This window comes from Callorhinchus milii, unplaced genomic scaffold (genome assembly GCF_018977255.1).
Source record: "Callorhinchus milii isolate IMCB2004 unplaced genomic scaffold, IMCB_Cmil_1.0 Scaffold6, whole genome shotgun sequence".
Taxonomy (NCBI): Eukaryota; Metazoa; Chordata; class Chondrichthyes; order Chimaeriformes; family Callorhinchidae; genus Callorhinchus; species Callorhinchus milii.
Window position 1 is genome coordinate 786697 of NW_024704747.1, and position 23055 is coordinate 809751.

The following is a 23055-nucleotide window of genomic DNA, read 5'->3' on the forward strand; positions in this document are numbered from 1 at the left end:
GACAGTGTGAGTTGGGCAATAGACTCCACAGCTCAGTGATCAGCAGCATAACTGGATACAGAAGGCCTTCACAAACACACAACTCACATACAAACACCACCATGAAACCACCACAGTTCCGCACTAAGCTCCAGGTTTTCTTAAGTAACGTCAGTGTAGATTGGTGCAGGTACACACTCACCGACTGCACCGAAAGGAAATCAACCCACACGTCGGAGTCAAAAGAGGCCACAAGCACCTGTACATAACTTAACCCTTTATTGACAAGCGCACAGATGTAGAAAATGATGTTCAATAGGCTTATCTTCTCCCACGTGACAGGACATTACAGGACAGGGTTTACTGGTCTTTCAGCTCCCGAAGACGGCGGATGGCAGATTTGACGGTGAGTGCTGAGGTGGTGCTGGAAGAGGAAAGATCATGGGTGTCAGAACCAGACCAAGTAACTGGAGTAAAGGCACTAGAGCTAACGTAGTAATCCAGACGCAACTCTGAACCGCAGCCACCAGTGGAAAACCAACCCTGAGCCACAACATTGATCCAGAACCGATCCTGATCCACAACCCCAGTGCAGAGCCAATCCTGAGCCAGATATAACATGGGAGAACAGCGCTCAGAACCAACAACTGCAAAAATCCTCTGTTGAAGGAGGTGACATATTAGACAAGTGTTCCCACAGATGCCCCTGGCACATCAGTAAAGTGGCCACCTTTGACACACAGCTGCCAACAGGTACTGGTAACCCGTGCCTTCCACATACACGGTCAAAAGGGCATTACTGCACAGCAAACAGGAGCAGGATGCTTTCCCCACCATCAGCCGTGGGGCTCAGTTCACAAACCAAAGCTCCATACTCCATGACAACCCTCAGCTAATGCAGCACATACCAAGGCCCCAACCTAACATGTATAGCTGTGACCACACGTAAGAACACATGAATTTGCTAGACGAAAGACCAAGGTCCATCCAGTTCGCCTTCCACCCTCCTGGTAGTCGCTTGTCATGTCGTGTCCCAAATTATATACTGTCTCCGGATATATTAATTCCCAATAGAAACCTATCACATTTGTTCATGAAAGAGTCGACACTTTCTGCTTCCACCATCTCCCTCGGGAGCCCTGTTCCACACGTTTACTACTCACTCACTGAAGTGGTGTTCCGTCACATTTATTCTGAATTTATCTCCCTTCAATCACAGGCCATGTCCTCTGGGCCAATCACTTACACACCGAATCACCAAGCAGGAAAGGCACAATGTCACAGGCAAGAAGCTCAAGCACTAAAGGGGCATTGGTTGTAAAGCATAGATAACAACTGTTGTTAGTACTCGATGTAAGAAGCCAAACTGACAGAATCCAACATAACACAACACTCAACAAAGTGCATTCATCTTTGATACAACAGCCACCAATCCCAGTTCAGACTATACACCACGTTCTGTAAATTGGTAAAATGGGATCTAATCTCTGGCTTCAGTAGCTGTTTCTGAGAATTTCTCCCAGAGATACAGTCCCACAGCCATCAGGTCTCTCAACAACAACAACTTGAATTTCACAGGGCCCTTCACACAAGGCGGCGGAGCCTGATGCCGAGCCAAGGGGAGGTGACTGAGGGCACGGTCGAAGAGGAAGGTCTTTCGTGTGATCTGAAAAGTCAAGGAGGGAGCAAGGTGGAGGGATTTCCACCTCATGTAACAGAAACACAGGCTGCGGCCAACTCAGCCACACAACACGCATAGCGACAGGAGATGGAGATGTAACACTTACTGGCATGACCAGGCCCCGCCAGCCACTGTCTTCATACAGGATCCGCAGTGCCAGATACCCACTGCCCTCCTCTTCATCTTAGTCTGCGAAAAGTGAGCAGAAAAAAACGTCAGTCACTGGACAAACAATACAAATCAGACATTCACAGAACAAGTGGCCGTTTGGCCCATCGACCATGTGCCAAGTCATTCTCCGTCAAAGGTCTGTTTCATTACCAATCCCATGTTCCAGTTTCCCCTCAAACCCTCAATATTTTTACCGCTCAGGTCAGTGAACAACAACAATTTACATTTACACAGTGCCATCCATGTCGGGAGGACGTCCCAAAGCGCTGGACAGTCAGGGATTTGGACCCGAGCTGGGGATTGGGATCAGGAGGGGTGGAGGTAAGGAGCCGTACCTTGCCACAGAAGGAACATGTGTATTTTGAGTGTTGGCTGATCTCAATCTTCTTTACCATCTTCCTCAGCGAGGCACCATACCGAGTGCCGTATTTACCGACAATCCCGACCTTCTTGGTGCGTTTGGCCTGGAGGGAAAGGAACGGGTGATTCAAACGGTCAGACTTGTTAGACCAGTGACTGACTGACGATTGAAGCCAGGAATCCGCGCATACCTGGTCATTCCTGAAGGCTGTGCGCAGCATTGTATTGAGCTGCCGGCACATACAGTGACTACACTCATTATATAATAATAATAATCCTGGCATTTGATATAGCCCCTTGTCACGTCGTTGTAGACGTCTCAAAGCACTTCACAGGATATACTGTAAAGTGGAATGACTGCAGATTTTGTGGGTGAGACGTGGCAGCCAATTGCACCCAACAGCGTCCCACAAAGTCGTGGATCGAGTGACCAAATTATTATTGTTTTATGGGATTATTATTATTCAATAAAGAGAATGCATTTGAATGTTCTCTGTTTATTGGTGATAGCGTCTTCGTTTGTTAATGAACTGAGCGCTTGTTTGGTGAAATGTGATTTCCAATGCAGACATTGTTTCTGAAGCGCCGGAACAATGTACCAAATGTGCTTGGACGCTGTGTGGAATGACAGTGCTACAAATTGCAGAGTAGTCAGAAAATATCCATTTGTTTAGGGGAAGGGGGATCGTTTTTATCAAGAATATTATGTGTTGCGATTTTATTGTCCTGAAATAGTTAACGGGAATACGGTCGCCTCCACCCCAGGCTCAGTGTAAAGCTCCGCCACTGTTAAGTGGAGTCCTGTAGCTCAGTGGTTAGAGCACTCGCTTTGCAAGTGAGAGACCTGAGTTCAATTCCAGGCAGAGGGCGAAACCTGGGCAAGTTTCCTTACTCCACACAGAGCCGAATAATAATCCCTCCAAAGCCAAAAACAATAATAAATTGGTCATTTTCAATCCACGACTGTTTGTGGGACATTACTGTGCGCCATTGGCTGCCGCGTTTGCCCACAAATATACAGTCAATTCACTTTACAGTGTGTTCTGTGAAGCGCTTTGGGACGTCCTCCCGACGTGAAAAGCGCTATATCAAATGCGAGGATTATTATTATTATAAGTCGCCCCGAATCACCTCAAAAGCGCTCCGCAAAGTAACCGGCGTGAAGTGTGCATCGGCGGACGGACGGTTTCTCTCGCGCTGCGGTGTGTGTGTGTGTGTGTCCCCCACTCCCCTCCCACAGCCCAGGAGATAAACAAGTCACTGGGACTGTCTGCCGGGGGGGGGGGGGGGGGGGCACCGACCGGGAGAACGTTCGCCCACAAAATACAGTCACTACACTTCGCAGTGTATCCTTCTTCCCCCCCCTTCAACGGCCACCTGAGCAGAGCACAGACGGGGAAAGTGTGAGGGAGGTCGAAGGACGGCGTCTCTGGTGACAGTGCCCTCCCCCCCCCCCCCGTCGCCCTCTGGGCTGGAGGGTCAGCCTGGACTGCAACCTCTGCAGAGCCAGAGCCAGAGCCGCCACCTCCGGGAGGCCTGGTCAGGAAAGGCCGGTGCTTGGGCCTACACTCGGAGACTCCCCCGCCCCGGCCCCGGCCCGGCCCGCTGCTGCTCACAGCCTGCGAGCCCCGGGCGGGGGAGGCCGGTGACCCCCGGTCCCCTGCTCCCCTGTAGGCTTCGGGCCTCGCAGCCCCGACCAATCCGCCGGACAGATCGCCGCGGAGCTGTCAATTCCCGGCGGGAGCCGTAACCGGGGGGACCGCGCCGCGCGGCCGGCGCCTCCGGTGGCCCGGGCGGGGGGCCCCGGGTGCGGGATGGCGGCGGATGGCGGGGCCCCGCGGCTCCGGAGCTCAGGGCCGCACTCACCATCTCGCCTTCCCGGGGTCCAGCGAAAAGAGGGCGGGAGCGACGGCGCATGCGCAGTATCATAGCGCCCCGCACCGGCCGCCGGGATACTGGAGGACTCGAAGCGGCACCGACCACGCCCTCTTAAAGGGACCTCCCCCCCACACACACACACACCCTTTTTATTCATCATGCAGTAATGTCAACCCCCCCCCCCCACAAATTATAATAAGTTAATAACAAGCTCTGTGTACATTAAGCGCCTCAGGACGCTGCCCCGCGTGAAGGGCGCTATTTAAATGCAAGCTGTTGTTTTGACACAGCGCCTTATCGCACCGCTGAGGCAACTCAAAACGCTCCACGCAGTGTACGGTATTTTTTTTTAAGAACAATTTGGGGGGAATTGCATTAATAACAATAATCCCGGCATTTGACATCGCGCTTTGCACATCTTCGAGACGTCTCAAAGCGCCGCATAGAATATACTGTAAAGTGAATTGACTGTATATTTGCGGGCGAAACGCGGCAGCCGATTGAGCAGCGTCCCACAAACCGTCATGGATTGAGTGACCAATTTTTTTTTAAAGGATTATTATCCACGGAAAAGCGATCAGCCAATCGACTAACGGCCAGGTTTTACGTCGAGTTCTGTAGCTCAGTGGTTATAGTCAAATATACAGTCGATTCACTTTACAGTCTATTCTGTGAAGCGCTTTGGGACGGTAGAAGATGTGAAAAGCGCTATATCAAATGTAAGGATTATTATTATTATTATTGCACAGCGCGTTTCACAACGGGAAGGCATCACAAGGTGTTGGACAGTCGAATATTTGCACCCGAACGAGGGGTTGGTATCATGAGGGATGGAGGGCAAAGTGTTGACTTTCAGCTCTGTGTAGAAGGCTCTGAGCTCGAAGTCCAGGCTGATGCTCTAATGCAATGCTGGGAGAGGCACCGTCCAAACTCATTTAAGACAGACACAACGTTGTGCTGTAATGGGAGAACGGTCAACTGGGTATTCTGTAAGTATGAGATGAAATGCACTGAAGAACACTGAACCATTGCTCCAGTATTACATAAGTTTTATTTGAACAGACACTTTTAGTGAATAACAATCCATTCATAAAAATAAATTCAAACATCCTAATTTATAAACACTTATTTAAACCCACATCGGGGTCTTTGAGCGAAGCACTAGGGGGAGCGTTACAGTGTCATCGACTTTCACAAAAGACATTAAACAATAGACATTAAATAGCTCCTGTCTGTCTAAGCAGGTAGACTTCAACTTCCTACAACACTCTTGCAATAGGGAACGAAGTTTCTCCTGGTGTCCTGGTCGACAATCCTCAATACTAACCAGCCATTCACCTCATGCCTGCGGCAAACCTTGCTATGCGGACAATGGCTGTCTTGTTTGCCTACAAAACATACAAAATAATGTGAAATGCCGACAGTATGACATGATAAGGCACAATTAAAATGTAACGTCTTATGTTTTGCGCATGAAATCATTTGAAGGTGAAATCTTGAGCAATCTTCCAGTAGGATCCACGAAAGAAAAGCGTAATAATGTATCTCAGCATTAAAACAAGAAAAGCGTCTGATTAGATGGCTGTTAACCAAACCGCTTCATTTTACTCTTATTCAAGAAAATAAACGTTGAATTCCAGTTCACTCTAAACTCCAGTAGTTACCTGCGCCCCAACCCCAAGTCTTGGCTCTCGCCAGCCTGTGTCCAACACTTTCCATAATTAGATAAGCCGGTTGCGTCCCTCCAGGGGAAGGAGTGTGCGCATTCCAGACACGGGGAGAATTTATGTGTGTAGTTGGCATAGACACATGGTACTCATGGTTTGGAGATTCATTAGCATGGTGACGGGTTTCCATGTGTAACAGATACCCGGCTGATCACTGTGATGGGTTTCCGTGTGTATCAGACACCCGGCTGACCCTCAGAAAATTCTGGTTCACCTGCAGTACGTGCGATACGTAGCCGTTGAATTCCAAGGAACATTTTTTTAAAAATTCGGAGCCAAGTGTTCAATCAAGATGGTGTTAAGGTTTACACGAGGCTGGGCCAGTACCTGATTTGGAGTGAGGTACAGCGAAGGATAGGCGACACAGTTACCGACTGTCCTTGGTGCTTTTTTCCACTTCAACCTGTATGTGATGTAAAATGTCCCACTGTATCCACACAACTACACCTCACTCTGCAACACAGCCACGATACAAGCAGTTCGTCATTTCATTTCAGAAAATAATCCTCCATCAGTCTCTTTTTGGCGGGACTCTCCTCAGGGTCTGTGTCTGGGACCGGGGCAGGTTCCAGACCAGCCTCCATGTCCTGACAGGTGTCGACAGCCTCCACCAGGGCCTCATCCATCCAGTCATCCTCTGCCATCGCTGTCTGGAAAAAGTCTGCGATCTTCTTCTGTTTGGGCCCCTACCAAGGAATGGATTAGTTTGTTACATAATCAAGTCCTGTAGCTCAGTGGTTAACATGCACTGGGTTTGATTCCCAGGCGGGACGAAACCTTAGGTTAGTTTCCTTACTCCACACACCTCTGTTTACATAGCAGTAAGTCGGAACCCGCTTGTCAGTTGATTGGCGGCTCGCTTTCCAGCGTAATAATCTCTCAATAAATAAATAAGTAAATAATAATTTGGTCACTCAATCCATGACTGTTTGTGGGACATTGCAGTGCAAAATTGGCTGCTGCTCAAACAGTCACGGATTCACTCCCAAAACACAGTTAATTCACTTTACAGTATATTCTGTGAAGCACTTTGAGATGTCTCAACGACGTGATAAGGCGCAGTATCGAATGAGGATATTATTATTATTATACTGTATTATTCACCCAGTGTAGGCCTTGGTGAGTTTAGACCTTACCTTGAAAAAGTAATCTTTGGACTCCGTCTCGGAAAAGTTGCCCTCAGATATCCCGACCTGTCCCAGAATCTTCACCTTCTCCTGAATGATGGGCCTGCACAGTCCAAATTGGAGAGTTGACATCAACAACAACTTGCATTTACACAGCACACCTCACACAGGGTAACGTCCCAGAGCGCTTGACAGTGACAGAGCACGACGTCAAGCTGGGGAGAAGGAGGAGGTGACAGCAAGCATGGTCAAAAAGGAAGGTCTTCAGTCGTGATCCAAAAGAGGGGAAGGAGGGGACAAGGCAGAGGGATTGGGGGAAGAGAGTTCCACATCACTCTCACAAACTCTCACAGAGGAAAAAGAGAGGGAGCAAGGGGAACATGGCTGATTCTCCCCCCAACCCTCAATTCCTAGGGTCAAAGCTAATTGAGTCTCGAATTGAGACCAGCTAACACCGACCAGAGATCAAAATTGATTCTTTGTTTGGCTCAGTTACCTGCTGGGCTATGGAGGACAGTGTAGGTGTAAAGGTTGATTGGTGAATTCTAATGTTAACCGGTTAGTACATTTCTTTAGTTATTTTGATCAGGTTCCAGCACATTGGATTAAAAAGACCATTATAGCCCTTACCACAGGTAGTCATCAGCCGTTCCCCTGGCAACCAGGTAGTGAATGTTGACGGAGTTGGTCTGTCCTATTCTGTGAACCCGGTCCTCAGCCTGGAGCAGGATCTAAACCAGAAAAACAGTTAACCATTACACAGTCCAACCGCAAGCTACAATCCCAACGTCTAACTCTAGATCAGCAATGGTCAGCCTGGGAGTCAGCACACACTCGCCTCCGAGTCAGAAGGTTTGTGGGTTCGAGCCCCCACATCCAGACTTGAAACTCATATAGTCTAAGCTGACACTTCAATGCAGTGCTGGGGGGGAGGGGGCATTGTCAGAGGTGCTATCCCTCAGATAAGACTGTTAGATGAGGTCCCGCCTATGCCTGTTCAGGCGGAGGTTAAAAATCCCGGAACACTATTAGGAAAGAGAAGGGAGTTTCTCTCTCCCAATGTCCTGGCCAAATTTAAAAGATTAGTCATTCACTTTGTGTCTAATTATTATTATAATAAACTCGCCAACCATCTCTGATCTAGAGGTACCATGACAGCCAATGAGCCAGGCTGACAACAACAGGTTGCCACAATGAAAATAATCTTTGCATTTGATACAGCGCCTTATCACATCGTTCAGACGTCTCCAAGCTCTTCCCAGAATATACTGTAACTGCAGTGACTGTGTATTTCGTGGGCAAAACGCGGCAGCCAATTGCGCACAGCAGCGTCCCACACACACTCGCGGATTGAGTGACCGCATTATTATTATTATTTTTTGAGGGGATTATTTCCCCCAGAAAGCGTTTCCTGCCAATGAGGCCTTTTAAATTAACAAAAGCAAAGATTAAAAAAAGCGCTTTTTATAAAGCGAAGGTTGGAGTTCCACCCACGACTCACGCCACGACTATTTGTGCGCAATAGGCTGCCACGTTTCACCCAAAAATCATAGGGTCAATCCACTTTACAGTATATCCTGTGCAACGCTTTGATGCATGGTGGGTCCTCTCACTTACACCAGGGTTCCAGAAGAGCTCGCCAAAGACCACGAGGTCGGCCGAGGACAGGGTGATGCCCATGTTGGCTGCGGTGATGGAGAGCACAGCCACGCAGCACTTGTCAGACAGCTGGAACCTCTGGCACAGCGACTGGCGGTCAGCGGAGGCCGTTTTCCCATCAATACGGATAAACCCAACTCCCTGTGCACAAGGGGAGAGGACTTAATAACACACCGAGCCTGCACTGCAACCTTGCTCTATATGGTACAGCAAAACCAACAACAAAAACAACTTGCATTTATATAGCTCCCTTCATGCAGAATAATATCTCAGGGGTTTTACAGTGGGTTGACAGAAGCTGATATAGGAGCACGGGAGCGGGAGAGATGACTGTAGGGGCGGTCGAAGAGGTAGATGTTCAGGCGGGATTTCAAAGCAGAGAGGGAATATAATAATAATCCTTGCATTTGATATAACACCTTATCACGTCATTGAGACGTCCCAAAACACTTTAAAGGATATTCTGTAAAGAGAATTGACTGTATATTTTGTGGGCAAAATGCGAGGCGAGTGCTCTAACCACTAAATTACACGACTCCACAATTATGTACTTAAACAATGAGATTATCTGGCTGCTTTAGGATATTTGCAATCCTCTCTGTACAACATGAGTTTAGACACAGGACATAATCAAGCAGGAGAAGATCCTGTGATGGATGGTGCAGGCCATTGGTTTCCTAGTGACCACGTAGACACCTAGTCAGAGGCCAGTGTTACCTTCTTCTCCAGAGCCTCACAGATGGCGTTGAGGATCAGTTTGTGATGAGCGAAGACCAGGAACTTCTCTCGGCCACTCTCCAGCAAATCCATGACATACTCGCTGGAAACAAAGCAGTGCCAATCAGGTCAGAGTCCCAGCCACTCAGCAAACACACTAACTGCAGCTCGTAGCGTTCACTTCCCTTTATATTGACGATGAATTTATAGATGTTAAAGACCCCGTGAATCTTAACCCTTGCAATTTGATATAGTGCTTAAAAAGAGAAGGGAGTTTTAAAAAATTATAATAATTTGGTCATTCAATCTGCTACTGTTTATGGGACACTGCTGTGCAAAATTGGCTGCCGTGTTTTGCCCACAAAATACAGTCACTGCACTTTAAAGTATATCCTGCAAAGCGCTTTGAGACGTCTTAACAACCTGATAAGGTGCTATATCAGATGCAAGGATCTTTTAATATGTTGATTTTCATTCATTTGATGGCTGTTGCAGGATGTTGCTGTGCACAAATTGGCTGCCAAGATCACCTACAAACACACGTCACTAGACATTACAGTGATTGGCTTTGAGGTGCTTTGAGACACGATGAGGCATGATGAAGCGCTGAATCAAATGCAAGCATTATTATTGACTGGAGAATAACACTAATTAAAATTCAATGCAGAATTTTCTGCTCCATTTCAATATTTAATAATAATCCTTGTATTTGATATAGTGCCCTATCATGTCATTGAGACATCTCAAATACACTGTAAATCTCAAATATACTGTAAAGTGAATTGACTGTATCGTAAGGCAAACTGGTCTTAAGTCTAAGACTAGATGGAATTTGGGGCCTCAGGACTGCACCCAGATCCAACATCCAAACAGCCAGGATGTATGTGTTCAGCAGCTGGTGTAGGAATACAGATTGGTTCAGCCAAAATGTGGATATTCAATCGCGACTGATTGTAATTAGAAGGTTCAGCTCATTACAACTGCTTCACAGCACAAAGAACCTTCTGCCCTATTATTGGAGCCATTTTGTGTTTATATTTCTCCTCCTCCTCCCGCTCTCCACCCATCCTCCCACAATATCGCCACACAGCCCATACTGAATGCTGCCTCTATGGGCAAGAGATTCTCGGCTCTCGCTCTCTCTCTCGCCTCTGGGGCTGGAGGTGGCGGGTTCAAGCCCCAATGACAAGAGCCTGAGCTCACAGTCCAGGCTGATATCCCAGTGCAGACTCTGAGCCTGGGGAGTTCTGTTTGTCGGAGACACATGCTTCGTGTGAGACGTTAGACCAGGATTCCGTCTGTGACTGACTGGTCATGTGTATGTCAAAGATCCTACAGCGCTATTGGAAAAGAGAAGGAAGCTTCTCCCCAGTGTTCTGGCCAGTAGATAAATTGGTCATTCACTGATCATGGGAACTTGCTGTGCTCACATTACCTGTGGCATTTGCCAATACAGTCACTCGACAGCAATGATCTATGAAGTGCTTCGAGACACTGAGATTATAGGTTGCATATCAAATTCAAGGTTTATTTCATTAGAGAGAGAAAAGTCCTGTCTTACTCACATGACGGCTTGGAGTTTGGCCACAGCAGTTGAGTTATAGAAGAGCATTAGTGCCTCCCTCTCCTGAGATTTCTGTGAAAAAAATAAATTAGGATCTTAATAATAATTCTTACATTCGTTACAGCGCCTTATTACATTTTCGAGACGTCTCAAAGCGCTTCACAGAATATATTGCAAAGTGTAGTGACTTTATATTTTGTGAGCGAAACGCGGCAGCCAATCGCGCACAGCAGCATCCCACAAAGAGTCGTGGATTGAGTGACTTTTTAAAAAGGGTTACTACCACCGGAAAAGCAATCCGCCAATCGACTAATAACCGGGTTCCTGCTTACTGCTGGGTAAACAGAGGCTGTGGGGAGTAAGGAAACTTACCCAAAATGTTGCCCTGCCCGGGAATCAACCCCGATCCTCTCGCTTGCGAGGCGAGTGCTCTAGTTAGAACATTGTGGGTTCGAGTCCCACTTGAGGCTCGGGCCAGCTGCGTGAATGGAACACTCACTGTTTTATGGACCTTTGCCACCTCTCTGGCTGCCATCTCCAGCGCGGCTTTGGCTTTCACCCCGATGCCCTCAGGCTCCACCACCACCATCTTGCGCTGTTTGGAGGGCAGCTGGGAGAGCACGTCAGACTTCAGCCGCCGGATCATGATGGACTCTTCCAGCAGCAGCTTCAGCTCCAGCAGATTGGAGGATCCCGAATAGTCCCAGCCCCAGGGAAGCTGGCAAACACCGCAGGAAAGGTAGGCATATAAGATGGAGGGAGTACTTGGAAGCTGAGCGCAGGCTGGGGACGTTCAGCCCGGCTGAGGGACTTAATAGCAAATCACTGAATTATAATTTTTCCACAAAGAAGTGAGGAGTAACTGCATCGATAATAATCCTTGCATTTTTTATACAGCGCCTTATCACATCATTGAAACGTCTCAAAGCGCTTCACAAAATATACTGTAAAGTGGAGTGACTGTGTATTCTGTGGGCGAAACGCGGCAGCCAATTGCTCACAGAAGTGTCCCACATTGAGCAACCAAATTTTTATTATTATTATTTTTTGAAGGAGTTATTAGTCCCGGAAAGCGATCCATCAATTGACTAACCAGTGGTTTCCTACTTACTGCTAAACAGACGCAAACGGAATAAGGAAACTAAGGTTTCCCTTCATAGGATTTACTGTAATGCGACTGTATCTGTGGGTTAACCCGGAGCCTATTCGTGTACAGCGATGTCCTACAAACATCCATGAAATAGAAGATCAGTATTTTCTGGGGGATTGTTGGCCAGGACATCGGGAGAGAGAGAAACTCCCTTCTCTTTTTGGGATCTTTAACATCCAGCTAAATCATGGAATGAGGTCCTTACAGTAAAGATGAGGATCAGTAACTGAGTCTCCAATCTCAATGCACGCTAGAGCTCACAGCGGTTCAAAAGAGACATTAAACCGAGGTTCTATCCGGCAGCTTAAAGATTCCGACACTATTTGACAGCAAGTGCTCTGAGATGTTTCAATGTGATGAGACGCTCTTTCTTTCTAAATTACAAAGATTTTGAACTCACCCGTTTGGCATCACAATAGCGCTCTCCAAACTGATGGAACTGCGGGAAGATCTTGGGTCTAATGACAGACACCTGTGTGTAGAGCTCTGCCGGCCTGGACATCGCTGGGGTGCCAGACAGAAGGATCACTCTCTTAGCAGCCTGAAAACACGATTCAAACCAAACACTTACCATTTACTAACATCAAGAAAAACAGCCGGCTTCCCCTCACCCCCCCACTGCCACTACTCCAGTCCTAGTGTCCCCCCTACCGTCTGCTCCTCCGGCTGACAGATGGAGAGCTGGAAAGCACTTCAAGATCTGGATGTTCTCTCCTAAACCAGTCCTCTCTGAGGTTTTTGGCATTTGGAGTCCAGTAGTGTAGTGGTTAGAGCGCTCGCCTCACAAGCCAGAGGACCTGGGTTTGATTGCCCGTGCGGGGCGAAACCTTAGGTAAGTTTTCTTACTCCACACACACCTGTTTACCTAGCAGCAAGTAGGAACCCGGTTGTTAGTCGATTGGTCACTCAATCCACAACAGTTTGTGTGGCACTGCTGTGCGCAATTGGCTGCCACATTTCGCCCACAAAATGTAGTCACTACACTCAGCGAAGCACTTTGAGATGACTCAATGACGTGATAAAGCGTTTACGTCAAATGCAAGGATTATTATTATTATTATTCCCAGGTCAATGCAAAGGTGCAAAGATCCATTTCAGTCCTCCAGGAATGTCAATCGTGGACTGAAACAATGGGAGAATTATTTTTTGAGGGAGGGATGAGCACTCCAGGGGGTAACGCAAATGAGCGAGCGGCCTAGGTTAGGGTCAGGAGGCAGTGGACATACCTTCAGTAGAGGAGTGGCAACTCTGCACCGCGCTGTCTTCACGTTCTTCAGAAAATGAGACTCATCCTGGAAACCACATTGGAGATAGAGGCCACTTAACATAGAAACACAGACATCCCAGTCACGAGCACACACAGAAATAATAACATCAACAACAACTCGACAGTGGCAGAGAGTGATGCCGAGCCGATAGGGGGGAGGCAGGTGGGAGATGACCATAAGCACGGTCGAAGAGGATGATCTTCAGGCACGATTTCAAGATGGGGAAGGAGGGGGCAAGGCAGACGGGATTGGGGAAGAGTGAAGAGTGTTCCAGAGTTTCGGAGTGTAGTGGTTGAAGGCGCAGCCACCGATTGTGGAACAGAGGGCACAAGGGACAGGAGACCAGAGTAAGCAGGACAGAGATGTAAGAGAGGTGCTAGTGCGTGAAGGGATTTGAAGCCGGGGGGAGGGAGGAGGCGACCATAGGCACGATCGAAGAGGAAGGTCTTCGGGAGAGACCTGTTATATTAATGGGAGGATCCCACCTGCCTACCATGATGATGACCTTGAATGCTCTCTCCGCCAGCTGTTTGGCAATTTTGCTGAGCAGGTCATAGCTGATGATGTGGATCTGAGCTGAGGAGAGATTGTCCTTCCCTTTGACGATGACATTGATGCTCTGAGGATCAACTGAAGGCAGCCACCGGTGGAAAGCCTGAGACAGACAGACAGCGAGACCTTGTCACTGCATCGCTCATGCAGTAACTTTGCTTATCACTAATTTAAGAAATTCTCTCTAGGACTTTTCCTGACTGCCAACATTACAAACAACAACAACAACTTGCATTTATATAGTGTCCCTCACGCAGGGTAGCATCCCGGAGTGCACGCCAGAGGTGGAGCACAACACCAAGCCGGGGGTGTGGGGGGGTTAGGGGGTGACCGTAGGCACAGTCAAAGAGGAAGGTCTTCAGGCGCAATTTTGCCTACAAAATACAGTCAATTCGTTTTACAATGCATCCCATGAAGCGCTTTGAGACATCTCAACGACATGATAAGGTGCTACATCAAATGCAAGTATTATTATTCTAGCTGCTCTTCCTGCAGATGCACAGCACACAGGAAATGATGTTAGCAGTGACCCAACAACTCAGATGTTGGCCATTTTATCCACAAGAGTTACTGACAATTTGATTCTATTCCTTTAGGACCCGCTTTAACAATCCCTCTCTCCAGCTCTTTCCCAAAACAGGACAAACACAGACATGGCTGACACGAGGTGAACTGTACCTCAGCCCAGGTGAACCTGACGGATGAGGGCGCCACCACAAGCAGAGGCCATTCCTTGTGGTAATAGGCAGCGATGCAGATCGCCTGGATGGTCTTCCCCAGACCCATGTCATCAGCCAGCAGCAAGCGGCCACCCTGGAACACAGCGAAGCTGCAGAGAGGAGAACTGAAGTAAAGCCGAACGTCACAACAGCAGTAGCAACAGCACGTTCTTTCCGCAGATTTGCAGGATTCTGGAGGACTAACGCACGTCACCTGTGAAACGGACAGGATTTAATTTGGGGAATCCCGTAACTTAGTGGTTAGGGCACTCGCCTCACAAGCGAGAGAACCTGGGTTTGATTCCCGGGCAGGGCAAAATGTTAGGCAAGTTTCCTTACTCCTCACACACACGCGCCCGCGCGCCTGTTTACCTAGCAGTAAGTAGGAACCCGCTTGTTAGTCGGTTAGCAGATCGCTTTCCGGGGGTAATAATCCCTTTTTAAAAAAAATAAATCCATGACAGTGTGCAGGACACTGCTGTGCTCAATTTGCTGCCACATCTTGTCCACAAATCACAGGCACTACAATTTACATTATATTCTGTGAAGCCTTTCGAGACGTCTCAAATCACATGTAAGGATTATTATTATCACAGGATGAAAATGCTGCCAGTATAAACATGTAAAAGCCACGCTGGTGAGGAAACCTACTCGACTCCATCTCTCTGGAACGGCATGAGGCTCTGGACCAGCAGGGGATCGACCTGGGACAAGTCTGCCTCGGGAATGTCCAGCTGCCCCGCCTGGGACTTCTCAAACTGCGGCAGGAACACCTGCACCACTCCACGGGGAAACGGCTCCACTTCCACCCCGGGGATCGCACCCAGCCTTTTAACTGCAAAGGAATCAGAGGCAATCAGATTCTGGCCGGCCATTTCCAGAGCAGGGCAAAACCTTAGTCAAGTTTCCTTGCTCCACACACTTCTGTTTTCCTTACGGGAGTAATAATGCTCCTCCAAATAATAATGTGGTCACTCAATCCACGACTGTTTGTGGGGACGCTACTGTGCCCAATTGGCTGCTGCGTTTCGCTCACAAAATACACAGTCACTACACTTTACAATATATTCTTAATTGATTTTGGGGGGGATTCAGAGTCCTAAGATTCTCTCTGTTTAAAATAAAATGGTGGCTGGGTTAGGGGCTGGGGATGTATAGCAGCCTGAGTTAGCCGAGCTACCTCTGAAACATTTTACAATTTTACTTTCAGAGAGAGAGAAAGAGAGAGAGAATAGAGAGAGAGAGAGAGAGAAAGAGAGAGAGAATAGAGAGAGAGAGAAAAGAGAGAGAGAATCAGATAGAGAGGATAAAGATGTAATACAGGTAAATCAGTCTCTATACTCACACAGCATTTTGTAATCCTCCAGTAGAAAGCTCCATCTCCTCGTCTTGGCATCTGGTAGAGAAGAGAATTGTCACCATCCACTACCAGCTGTATCTTAGCTCAAAGGCTGCAGGGAAACCAATGGCTTTCACACCACTAGTGAAACACTATCAAACCTTCCAGTGAACAGAGATCCCACAGGGACACCGAACACAGTGAGAGATCACATCTCTCCTTCCAGGCACACGATTCTATAATACGCTATATCAAATACAAGAATTATTATTTTATTATAAACATCAGCCAGAACTTTTAGATGATCCATAACTGGTGTGAAACAGAGGGAAACAAATTTGTATGTGTGTGATATATATATTTAAATAATAGTCTCCCAGTGTCCTGACTAACAATCTGCAAGATAAATCGCTGGTTCATTTTATACGGCTATGTGTGGGAAAGAGCTGTGCGCAAATTATCTGCCCTAATTGCCAACAAATGCAGTCACTTCGCTTGACACCAATTACCCGTGAAGCACTGTGAAGTGGGTTGCCGTTATGGGCACTAGAAAGAAGTACTGATGAATATCCCAGGGCTCGCTCGCTCACTCACTGTAATTCCTGGACTCCATCTGTTTGAAGGCTGTGATCACGCCTTCGTGATAACCAATCTCCACCTCGAAGCGAGCGCGAGACAGGAGCTGACAACGTCCTCGCACCACAGCCTCCGATTTCTTCCAGACGTTCCCCATCTCCGTGATGGTGCTTAAGGCAGTTCCGGGAGTGACCCTCCCCCCAGTGTCGGAGGAGTACGAACCATCGGCTGTGGCTCGAGATGTCCCAGCTTCTGCCCCGTCCAGAGGCTCCAACCCAGCACTCGGCAGCTTCCTCACCATCGTCACTGAAACACAGCAATAGGCAGCAGTGTTCATTCCTCCAGACTCGCCCACAAAACAGTCACTACACTTTACTGTCAATTCCGTGAAGCCCTTTGAGATGTCCTCCTGACATAAAGCAGCAGCAGCAGCAAAAGCTTGCATTCATATATCGCCCTTCATGCCGGGAAGCATCCCAGAGTCTGACCCCTGAGGATGAGTCCCATACAGTCGTTAGTGCGATGGGTGGAGCGGCATGATTCTGTGCTAAATGAAAGTATCTTTGTTCCTCTCATTCCACCATCGCTTCACAGGCACTTGTAACATTAGTCAGGGATGAGAAAACATCACTCAGCCACTGATGTTCACCCTATTTAATATAATTATATATTAAATCAATTGGATTAGTCCATGGGATTGGGTACCAGTGATGTGAGGAAAGATTGAGAGGGAATGATTATAATATTATTATTAATAAGACACCACAAAGCGCTTCCAGAATAAATTGTAATTTTGTGGGTCTTTTGGATTCTTGCACATTCCTATAATGAACACCCCCCCCACACTCCAAAATGTGGTCACTCAATCCACGACTGTTTGTGGGACACTGCTGTGCGCACGGCAGTGCTTCGCCCACAGTCAACACACAGCCGACACGCTTTACAGTATATTCTGTGAAGAGCTTTGAGACGTCTCATTGTCGTGATAAGGAACTGTATCAAATGTAAGGATTATTATTATGTTAGAAAGAAGAGCAAATAGAAAAACATCAACATGGGCCATGTGAGAAATAATAATGTTATATCATTATTATTCGGAGGAAGTTAAAGGAAGCAGAATATTTAACTATTGAAACCATACTGACAGTCATTTCCATCTGGATGTAATTGCGGTGGGAAACAGTCAGTTACAGTGGTTGGGGTGGGGGGAAACATCTAACTTCATGTTATTTAATTCGCCCATAAAATACATTCACTACACTTTACAGTGTATTCTTTGAACCGTCTCAACGACTTGATAAGGCGCTGTATCAAATGCAAGGATTATTATTATTATACACCACACACATTTCATTCCCCTGCTGCCCCAGGAACGATCAAAGTTCCCTGCACCACTTACTCAGAGCGTTGTAATCATCCAGGCTGAAGTTCCACATTTTGGAGGCTGGATCTATGAGAAATAGAGAAACAATAATAAAAAAAACTTGCACTATTTCTTCTGCAGCTCCTCTCAAGTAGAATGGACATCGCAAAGCGCTTCACAAAGACAATGGGAATCACTGAGGAAACGAAGGGAAGATGTTGAGCAAAAGTGAGGGGTATTTAACCATGAGAAAAGGGGGCAAGAGGGGGAAAACGAAACCACAGCCAAGAACAGGCAACTGCACACATGTACCTCCCACCAGGTACTATCCCTCGGGATAGTGAACAGGAACAGAAACTCGCTGATTGACTCCTGAAGTGCTGTACAGGTTAAATGGAATTAATACATACCATAACTCCTGCTGGGGATAGTTTTGAAGAGCAGAATGAGCTCTGGGTTGTAGCCCACCTCCACTCGGAAGCGACTGTTACTCTGAGACACACAGCGGCCCTGAGTGAAGCTCGGAGTTCTGGAGCCTGACGTTGCAGCTGAGTTAGAAGCGTGGGCCCTGGCTGCTCTGGCCTGGCCAGGTCTGCCCAGTGGAATAAAAGTCTGACCGGTGGAATAAAATTTTGCCACGCCGGTTACCTCCGATTTGGTAAACACTGTCTGCGTGCGGCCTGGGCTGCCACGGCTAAGCTCGCTTGTAGAGCCGGTAGTCAGTTGGAAACGCCCACCATTGCCCGTGCTCGCAAGGGCAGGCTTTGGCGAGTCTCTGTGGTGGATTTCCCCACCCGCTGAGGGGGGAGATACGACAGCTCTCTGTTGGGTTGGGTTGGTGGTGGCGGCCTGGGGCTGGCAGGGAAACCCCTGAACGAGGCTCCCAGAGCCTGAGGAAGCAGCGCAGTTTTGCTGTTGTTGTTGTCGCTCTGCTCGCCTGGCCAGCGCCATCTGACGGTTCTCCTCGATCTTACGTTTCTGTTCCTCGGTCAGAATGGGCGGCATCTTCACCGGACCTCGCGGGGTTTTTCCTCCTGAACACACACACACACACACACCAGCCGCTTCTCAGTGCGAGCAGCCTTTCACAAGTCCGGCTGGAAAATAGGTTTTAAAAAATAACACCCAGTTAGCACAACAATAACAAGAAAATATAAATGTAACATAAAGTGTGAACAAAGTATACAGTCAATCCATTTTACAGTATATCCTGTGAAGCGGTTTGTGACGTCTCAATGTCATGATAAAGCGCTATATCGAACGCGAGGATAATTAATTAATAACAACACTCACATTTGGTATAGCACCTCAAAGCAGAAGTCTATCTCAACTTCATATAGCACTTCACAGGATATGCTGTCGTGTCTTGTTTTGTAGGCAAGCATGGCAGTCCATATCTGCACAGCAACATTCCACAAACAGCCATGAAATGAATGACCATTTTTGTCTGGGCAATTGGCGGCCAGGACACTGGAAGAAACTTTCCCTTTGCTTTGAGTAGTCACGAGACCTTTAACATCCGCTTGAACAGGCCGACGGGGGGACAGGAGCTCGGTTTAACATCTCATCCGAAGGGCAGTAGCTCCGACAACGCAACACCCGCCCTGCTTCTGCTACCTAATTCTGCAGAGCATTAGGCGCAAGTTGGCGAGGGCCAAAGCTTGGGAGAGGCCAGAGTGTGCGTTGGGGTAATGCTGGAGTCTAACTAGCTAAAACCACACAGCTTGCCATTGAGAGCGCTGTCTGGACAGCTTCCCGTATCTTCCCCTTTTTAAACGATTGTATTGATCCAGCCTCAATGGCCACTTTACCTTGATCCCCCCCCTCCCACCCCCCCCTCCAGAGTCTTAAAGACCTTGATCGTATCTCCTCTCAACCTCCTCCGTTCCAGTGGAAAAGCCAACGTTATGAAATCGAAACAGTTATGAAACGTAGCATTTTCCTATCTATTCCTAAAGAGCCCCCCGGGGATGCGACCCCCTCCCCCCCCCCCCGACACTCTAATTCATGAGCCGTGTATCAAATCCTCTCCGAGCAGAGAGCACATTATCTATTATTCATTTTTTGCCTCATGGTCCATACCGTTTTGTAAGATTAACCCGCCGGCGTTGAGCAGACTAATGTTCTGAACGCATCTTCTGAAGCTTCCCTCCCACACAACAGAGGAGAGTTGGAATCGCTAACCACGGGATGGGATAAGAGAGTCAGTGTTCAGTCTGTTGTGAAGGTTGCGGGGGAGTGAAGCAGGCTGTGCGAAAAGAGAGAAAACCCAACAACGAAACAAAGAACTTCCATCTTCATAGGACCTCATCACGTCAGATTGTCTCAAAGTGCTTCACAGCAATTATTGGCAATGTAGGCTTTTTTTTTTTTGGTAGCAGTCTCCTTGCAAAACAGCAAGATCCCGCAAACTGCCGTAAGGCAAAGCACGGATAATCTGGAAGATTGTTGACCAGAACACCCAGGGGAAACCTCGTCCTCTTCAAATCATGTCGTGGGATCTTCCCCAACCACCTGAGCAGGCAGAAGGCACTGCGGTTTAAAATCCCAGCCAAGGTACTTTGGCTGCCGCGATGGCTCAACAGGGACAATCTCTCACAGAATCAGTGCACTGTGCAATTGACTACTCTCTTTCCCCGGAGACTCTACCTGGCAAAAGGGGGGAGTCCTGTTGCGTTGTGGTTAGAGCACTCGCCTCGCAAGTGAGAGGACCCGCGTTTGATTGCCGGGCAGGGCGAAATCTTTGGCAGGTTTCTTTACTCCACACGCCACTGTTTACCTCGCAGTAAGCAGGAACCCGGTTATTAAAATCCCTTAAAAACATAATAATTTGGTCACTCAATCCACGATTGTTTGTGGGACACACTGCTGTGTGCAATTGGCTGCCGTATTTCACGTACAAAATACACAGTTGATTCACTTTGCAGTCTATTCTGTGAAGCCCTCTGAGACGTCTCGAAGAAGTGATAAGGCGCTGTATCAAATGCAAGGATTATTATTATTATAATAAACGCCTTAAATCACTAGCAAACCTCTCCCGCAAGCTTGGCCTCCCCTTTATGCAGGGTTGTAGGCGGCCTGCAATAGCTGTGGAAAAGCAGCACAGCAGGACAGCGCTGCCAGATGGTGCTGAATCTCACCCCATTGCTAACACAAGCTAGTATGTCCCTCTTCATCAATCACGTTACCGCTCTCTGTCTTTCATCCCCCCCCTCCTCCCGCTCATAATTTCCTTAGGATTGCTTTCCAGAAAGCAACCTTTTGTAAGCAACAACTTGCGTCCTTCACGCAGGTTAGTGTGAACTGCAGAAGGGAGTTTCTCGCAGCGTTGCGCCCCACAACCCTCCAGATAAATTGGTCATTCACTTCACGCCAATGGAACTTCCATATTGGAGCGGTTAGAGCCCTCTCCTCGCAAGTGAGAGGATCCGGTATTTGATTCCCAGGCGGGGTGAAACCTTAGGCAAGTTTCCTTACTCCTTATGCTTCTGCTTAACCGAACAGTTAGTAGGAACCCAGTGGTTAGTCGATTAGCGGATCACTTTCCGGGGATAATAATCCCTCAAAGAAAAATGTGGTCACTCAATCCATGATTGTTAGTCGGACACTGCTGTGAGCAATTGGCTGCCATGTTTCACTTACAAAATACGCAGTCAATCCATTTCACCATATATTCTGTGAAGTGTTGTGAGACATCTCAACAATGTGAAGGTGTATCGAATGTAAGGATCAATATATTATTAGTAGTAGCAGCAACTAATTGTAAATGTTTAAAAACCTGCTGTTAATCCTCCCTTACAATCAGCAACTACAGAACCAACGTACTACGTGCTTGCTATAACCAAAAGGAACAGAGTAAAGACCCCCTTAAAGTTCAGCATGCAATTTAAGAAACACACGAGAGATACTGATGTGATTTGAAGGCTAAAATCTAATCTCGGTTTCTCTGACCGGAATTAGAAACCACTTGAGCCTTGGCATCAGCCTTGGGTCGTGCGAATCCTTGGAGCAAATTACTTGTGAAATGAAATTAATTTGCCGAGTGATGACTCCCAGGTAGCTCTCGACATCACAACCATTTTGCAAAGAGACAGCTCGGATCTAGATTTGTGAAATTCTTTGCCACTGAGTAAAGTTTTCGGAGTATGCAAGATCGCACACAATGTTTAATAATAATAATCCTTGCATTTGAGAAAGCGCCTTATCATGGCTTCAAGATGTCTCAAAGCGCTTCACAGGATCTACTGTAAAGTGTATTTTGTGGGCGAAACGTGGCAACCAATTGCACACAGCAGTATCCCACAAAGTCATGGATTGACTGACCAAATTATTATCATCTTTGAACGGATTATTACCCCCGGAAAAGCGATCTGCCAATCGACTAACAACCTACTTAGTGCTGGGTGAGCAGAGGCGTGTGGAGTAGGGAACTTGCCCAACGTTTCTCCCTGCCGGGAATCAAACCCAGGTCCGCTCCAACCACTGAGCTACAGGACTCCACTTTCACGGATTTCCACAAGACTTCACGACCCAGTGCTCATCCTCCGCACCATTATGCTTCATTACCCAAAGGGCCTTTCAGACATCCGAATTTTTAATTACATTTTAATATATATATTAAAATGTAATTATTCAGCCGAGCAAGACTCACAGAGCTAGGAGGTTGAGTCTAGCTTTGTGACAGACAGAAAGTTAATGGGTCACATTTACAAGCCAGCTGCTGGGAATGAGGACAAAACCTCACCATTAACAAACACAACAGAAAACCTTCGAAACATTAGATCCCGTAACCATGATTCCATCCAGAATACCTCTGTGAAACCCCATTTATATTCCCTGCAAGCTAGAATAATAAAAAAAACTAATCCTGGCATTTGATACAGCGCTTTCTCGCGTCTTTGAGACGTCTCAAAGCGCTTCACAGGATATTGTGTAAAGTGAAGTGACTATATTTTGTGGGCGAAACACAGCAGCCAATGGTGCACAGCAGCGTCACCCGCAAACACTCGTGGACCGGGCGCCCAAATTTTTTTTCAAAGGATTATTCCAGGAAAAGCGATGCGCCAGTCAACTTAAAAATAATAACGGGCGTTAATCTGGCTATCGGTCATTGCTCTCACCTCAGGGTGAGAAGCTGTGGGTGAAGATCTCACATCTAGATTCAATCGAATAGTCCCGTGCCGTCCCGTGCCGTCCCGAGCCGTCCCGTGCCGTCCCGTGCCGTC

At 47.5% G+C, this 23055-nt stretch overlaps 2 protein-coding genes across 3 annotated transcripts; both read right to left on the reverse strand.

Annotated features, from left to right (window-relative positions):
* Positions 1–241: 241 nt before the first annotated feature.
* On the reverse strand, positions 242–4135 carry rpl37a (ribosomal protein L37a). The gene is made up of 4 exons (XM_042336550.1): positions 4058–4135; positions 2167–2295; positions 1767–1849; positions 242–403 (listed from the first exon to the last, which is right to left on the reverse strand). The coding sequence occupies exons 1-4, from the start codon at positions 4118–4120 to the stop codon at positions 340–342; spliced, it is 339 nt and encodes a 112-aa protein (XP_042192484.1). The 5' UTR covers positions 4121–4135; the 3' UTR covers positions 242–339.
* A 1342-nt stretch (positions 4136–5477) lies between these two features.
* On the reverse strand, positions 5478–23055 carry smarcal1 (SWI/SNF related, matrix associated, actin dependent regulator of chromatin, subfamily a-like 1). 2 transcript variants are annotated; one of them, XM_007910110.2, is made up of 18 exons: positions 22951–23055; positions 19913–20078; positions 18241–18927; positions 17867–17917; positions 16486–16773; positions 15898–15948; positions 15204–15387; positions 14512–14662; positions 13775–13936; positions 13240–13305; positions 12414–12554; positions 11363–11581; positions 10865–10935; positions 9300–9402; positions 8541–8723; positions 7554–7654; positions 6933–7026; positions 5478–6482 (listed from the first exon to the last, which is right to left on the reverse strand). In XM_007910110.2, the coding sequence occupies exons 3-18, from the start codon at positions 18833–18835 to the stop codon at positions 6285–6287; spliced, it is 2658 nt and encodes an 885-aa protein (XP_007908301.1). In that variant the 5' UTR covers positions 18836–18927; positions 19913–20078; positions 22951–23055; the 3' UTR covers positions 5478–6284. The 2 variants fall into 2 exon arrangements, with proteins under 2 accessions (XP_007908301.1, XP_007908299.1); XM_007910108.2 differs by lacking the exon at positions 19913–20078.